The 5,542-nt window shown below is 37.5% G+C and overlaps 1 protein-coding gene across 1 annotated transcript; it reads left to right on the forward strand.

Annotated features, from left to right (window-relative positions):
* The first annotated feature begins 429 nt into the window (after positions 1-429).
* On the forward strand, positions 430-5,124 carry LOC122039073 (putative disease resistance protein RGA1). Its single transcript, XM_042599085.1, has 3 exons — positions 430-694; positions 849-4,488; positions 4,740-5,124. The coding sequence occupies exons 1-2, from the start codon at positions 430-432 to the stop codon at positions 4,469-4,471; spliced, it is 3,888 nt and encodes a 1,295-aa protein (XP_042455019.1). The 3' UTR covers positions 4,472-4,488; positions 4,740-5,124.
* Positions 5,125-5,542: the final 418 nt, after the last annotated feature.

The raw sequence follows: 5,542 nt of genomic DNA on the forward strand, positions 1-5,542 counted from the left end.
TTATATTTATGGAATGAGTTGAAGGAGAGAAAAAATTATCAGTTATCGTTGAATAGGACAGTAAAAAATTATCTTTGTATCAGTTATCGTTCTCTAAATATTAGATTTATAAATAATATTTTTTAAAATTTAGGGAATAAATTATATTCCCTAAATATTATAGAAGAAAAAAAAAATAATAAGGAAATTGATATATAAGACAGTGAAAAATAGATATCTAAATTTATTAAAATAATTTTTTTATTTTAAATTATTATATTTTATATAAAAAATTTGGTATTGATACTCGCGACTAAACTTAGATTTAATTTATCCAAGTGAAATGGTGCAACTTGAGCGGTTAAACTATGAGTTTTCAAAAAACGAAAGGAGAAAAGACAAATCACTTTTTGTGATTTTACCAAGTCAGTGATTTGGTAAGCTAACAGGATGTCGTGGGATAAACATCTCATCTTCCGTCACATCAATTGCAGCTGGAACAATAAAAGCAGCGGGAACCTTCAACGCTACATCAATTGTCGTGGGATTAATTATTCTGTAGTTTGCAGACTATTATTTTGCTTTGATCTCCAACTTCCTTTTAGCAATTTTTGCTTCCTGAGAGTATACTGTAGTTTGCTGAAGCATCGCCGACTCAACGGCAACAACGATCACCTCCAGATCCACTTTATTTCCAGATCCACTTTATTTGGAGGTAACCAAATCTCTTATACATATTAGTTTGCTATATTAATCCTTAAAAAGTATAATTTGCCACCAATTAATAGTTCCATCTACTACATGACGTGTGTCCTTGATTACTATTACTACTGTCTTTGTTTTGTTTTTGCTGCTCTTTTGGCTTGCAGATCTGAAAGAAGAGCAAAGATTTGCTCTCTTCTGCAATCAGATGGCGGTGTCACTGACAGTGGGGGGATGGTTGGCGCAGGCCTTTATCCAGACCTTGATCGATAAGGCCAGCGACAAAGCCATCCAACTGTTTGCCGAGCGCCGGGGTTTTGCAGAAGACATGAAAAAGCTGCGCACGTCGCTGCTGCAGACCCAAATCACCCTTGACGAGGTACAGAGTAGTCGGAGCAACAACATCAAGTGGAAGACATTGATGCAGGAACTCCAGGATGCTTCTTATGATGCTGAGGATTTGATAGATGAGTTCCAATACAATATCCTCAGGCAGAAGATCAAAGGTGAAGAAGAGGACAAGGCAAGTGGCTCCAGTGGCCTTCTAAGCATTTTGCCTGCTGCAAAAAAATTGTTTGGCTCTTCCTATGATATGAGAGCTAGAGTGAGGGAGATTCAAGAAAGGTTGGAGACTAGTATGAAGAGCATCGTGAATCTGCCAGCAACACATGATAGAAGGAAGCAACCTGAGGTGAAGTTTCAGGCCAGAGAATCATGCTCTTCCCCGATGGCGGACAAATTGATTGGCAGAGAGAAGGAACTGAATCAAGTGGTAGACTGGTTGTTGGGGTCAGCTAATCAGGTGGAACCTGCATCCGGATTTGTCAACAATACCTTCTCTGTCTTGCCCATTGTCGGGATAGGAGGGGCTGGAAAGACTACTCTTGCTCAGTATGCGCACAAAGACAACAGAATTCAAGATCATTTTCATCTCAAGATTTGGGTCTGTGTGTCTGACAATTTCACTGTGCAAGGACTCACTAAATCTATAATAGAGTCAGTAACTCTACAAAAACAAGATGAGAATATGTTAGAACCTCTTCAAAAAATACTCCATCAGCATATTGCGAAAAAGAAGTTTCTGCTTGTTCTTGACGACGTGTGGAGCGATGATAAGAGTATCTGGGAGAAATTCTGTGCACTACTCAAAGTTGGAGCTCATGGTAGCAAAATCATTGTTACAACTCGGGACATGAAAGTTTCTAAAATGGTTAGCCTGACAGAACCAATCTTGCTCCATGGTTTAGACGAAGATGCCTTTTGGCAATTGTTCATGAAATGCTCATTTGGCACACTCAACCCTGAAGATTATCCGGGGCTAGAAGACATTGGTAGAAAGATTGCTCGCAAGTTGAAGGGCTCACCATTAGCCGCAAAGACAATTGGCAGGGTTCTGCGATCAAATATATGCCAGCAACACTGGGCCACCATAATGGAGAGTGACATATGGAAAGTCAAACAAGATGAAGATGATATTATGCCAGCTCTGCAGTTAAGTTATCAATATCTTGATGAAAATTTGAAGCAGTGTTTTGCTTTTTGCTCATTGTTTCCTAAAGATCACAAATTCGATAAAGCTGAGTTGGTTCGAATGTGGATGGCTGAAGGCTTCATTAATGAAGATAAAAACACAAAGAGTATGGAAGACGTTGGAAGCGACTATTTTCTTGAGTTTGTTAACAGTTCTTTTTTTCAAGAATTCAGATATCATTATGAATTTGGGGATGGATTTGGGATTAGAATTGTGATGCATGACCTTATACATGATTTAGCTGAGATGATTTCTGCGGAAGAGACATGCAGGATTGAAAATAGCAGACACACAAAGCCGCCTTCCACAACTCGACATTTACGAGTAGAAAAAGAAAAATTGCCGCTGGAGTTCTCAGGATACAACAAGTTGCGCACCTTGGTGTCGAAACTTTCACTACCCGATAGTAGCCTCTTTGAAATACTAAGAAGCATTCGCGTTTTGGATGTAAGTTGGTGTGGCTTGCTGGAGTTATCTGAACATATTGGTAAATTGATTCACCTCCGTTACCTTGATATATCAGGGAATTCTAAAGTTAAAATTTTGCCTGACTCATTATGTGACCTTTATAATTTGCAAACATTGAAGACAGAATGTTGTTCTGAACTAGAGTCCATACCACAAGAATTGGGTAAATTGGTCAATTTGAGACACTTTGATATATCAAGCAATTTTAAAATTAAAATTCTGCCCGACTCATTGTGCGACCTTTATAATTTGCAAACACTGAAGGTAAATGGTTGTTCTGAACTAGAGTCTATACCACAAGAATTGGGTAAGTTGGTCAATTTGAGACAAATTGATGCAGATGGAGAGTTTTGGGTGATGCTAAAAGATGTACGGAGACTAACTAATCTTCAAGAATTGCCAATATTTAGTGTTCAAGAGGACGATGCATTCAAGCTTGGACAACTAAAGGATTTGACACAGCTTCATGGAACACTTTGCATTCAAAATCTTGAGAATGTTGTTGATGGCAAAGAAGCACAGCGGGCTAAGTTAAAGAGCAAAGTCCACCTAAAAGAATTGGTGTTGGATTGGAATCTGAGATGGTATGGTGGGAAGGATGCCAAATTGGACGAGGAAGTAATTGAAGGTCTGCAGCCACATGAATCACTCAAAATATTGACAATTAGAAGGTACAATGGAGGTAGGTCGCCTAGTTGGTTGATGCCAAAAGTTCTATCCAATTTGGAAAAACTTGAATTATCAAATTGCATGGAATGGGATGACGTTCTGCCATTTATTGGTCAACGTTTGCATCTAATTGAACTTCGCATGACCGACATGCCTGCTTTGAAACGACTGAGTCATGAATTTGAAGGCAAGTGTTTTCCAAAGTTGCAAGTGCTTAAGTTATGCAAATTTCAAGCACTGAGAGAGTGGTCTTGGACTGAGGGCAAAGATCTATTTCCCTGCCTGCGTGAACTTTGTGTCATAGATTGTCCCAAACTAAAGAGATTACCGCCCTTCCCTCCTTCCCTAGAAATGTTGACAATAGAATGCTGTCCCAGGCTCATATTAAATAGCAAAACGGAAGATGACGAGGAAGGTGGCCGCCATCTACCGCCGTCACTCAAGGAATTGAAATTGACCGACTGTGGCGAATATGCAAAACTTTTGTCCGACTGCTTGCACAACCTTACTCGATTGGAAATAAATGATTGTCTATACATACCGTCTATTTCTCTGGTTCAACTGGTCGAACTGCAATGCTTGTGCATCTCTGATTGTGATGAGTTGAGAAGGATAGAGTGCCTAGGACTCCTTAAATCCCTCAAAGAATTGAAGATTGTAGAATGTCCTAAGCTGGTTCAGTTGGATGTAGGAGATGAGCAAGCAGGAAGCTTGTCATCTCTGCGTAAATTATGCGTGGACAATACTGCTCTGCTTAAAATGTTTCCTTTAAGAAACTCACTGCCATTCATCACAGAACTTGAAATTGAGTCATGTTCTGAGGAGGTGATATTTGTAGAGCCGATATGGGTGCCAAGCCTCGCTGCTGTTACATCTCTAACTTTGCGTAATTGCAAGAAACTACAATATCTGCCGACAGAGCTGCTGCATGGCCTTCCCTTACTAGAAAATTTAATTATGAAAAACTGTCCACAGATCAAATCACTGCCTGATAAAGGACTTCCTCCTCGTCTCCAACGCCTACAGATATATGGCTGCCCACATATTCAACTCCAAGAGATACCAGAGAACTTGCGTCCCATCATCCCATGCATGTCACTATTATCTTTCAATATCTTCTAATTCCTAACGCTGAAGTAGTAAGTATCTTTGACTCCCGTTATTTTCATGTATATATTACTCTTATTTTTCATTTTTGTATCATATTTTTAGTTAATCTCAGCAATAGAAGAATCATGGTCTCTCTCTTCAAGTATATATGGCACATCAACTTCTTCTTTTGCCATACATTTTTTTTTTTGTCCAAGCTTTTAGGTCTTTGATATAATTAGTATTATTTACATGGTTCATTCTTTATTTTTTGTCTCTTGTATCGCATGCAATTTACAAGGTTAACTTATGAAGGCAAGGTAGTAAAGATACTATGGACGGTTCAGTTAATTATCACAAGGATCTGGCTCTTCAAGGCGTACTATACATAAGAGCAGTAAAAATATTTGTTGGAGTTTGCTGATAATATTCCAGTGATGGATTTGTGATATGTTCTTATTGCGATATATAGCCTCTTCAAAATAAATCGTCTACTATGGGAACAAGAATTTGCTCATTGTGTCATCGGTGTGGATGTCTTTAATTTTCCCTAGTATTTGTGTGAATTTGCTAAATAAGTATCGAACTCAACGTTTTGACATTTGAATATTCTGCAACTATTATTATCGCATATGTGGCTTTTATATTTAAATTTGGAACTTATTTAATAATCATGTTACGTTGAACTCTCTGCGTTCTCTTAATTCTTAACTCGTGTCTTGTAGGCTTTGTGATAGCTATTCACTTACAGTGTAGCATTGTCGAGTATAATAGCTTCTTTGTAATGTTCATATCGTTTCAATATATTGATTGTTTTATAAGTAAGAAAATTTAATCTCTATGGGATTTTTTGTGCGTGTATAAGATAGCTATTTTTTTCTTTTATCAATGTAAGTTAGTTTGGAATTCAATTTTCATTGCATTATAAATTTATATAACACACACACACAATCTATTGTGACCCCTAATATCAGTAATAAAAATATATAACTATTATTATATTCTTTCACCAACACTTTAGGGGATTCTAGAATTTTATTAATAAAGAGATTATTTTTTTTCTATATATATTCATATGAGTCGCTATGCCATGTATTTTATTTT

Source organism: Zingiber officinale, chromosome 1A (assembly GCF_018446385.1).
Source record: "Zingiber officinale cultivar Zhangliang chromosome 1A, Zo_v1.1, whole genome shotgun sequence".
NCBI lineage: Eukaryota > Viridiplantae > Streptophyta > Magnoliopsida > Zingiberales > Zingiberaceae > Zingiber > Zingiber officinale.

Bases quoted from the DNA above. Each gene is read 5' to 3' on its own strand.
- LOC122039073 (XM_042599085.1), top strand. From the start codon at position 430: ATGTCGTGGGATAAACATCTCATCTTCCGTCACATCAATTGCAGCTGG. The intron at 695-848 runs GTAACCAAATCT...TTTGGCTTGCAG, and splicing joins CAGATCCACTTTATTTGGAG to ATCTGAAAGAAGAGCAAAGA.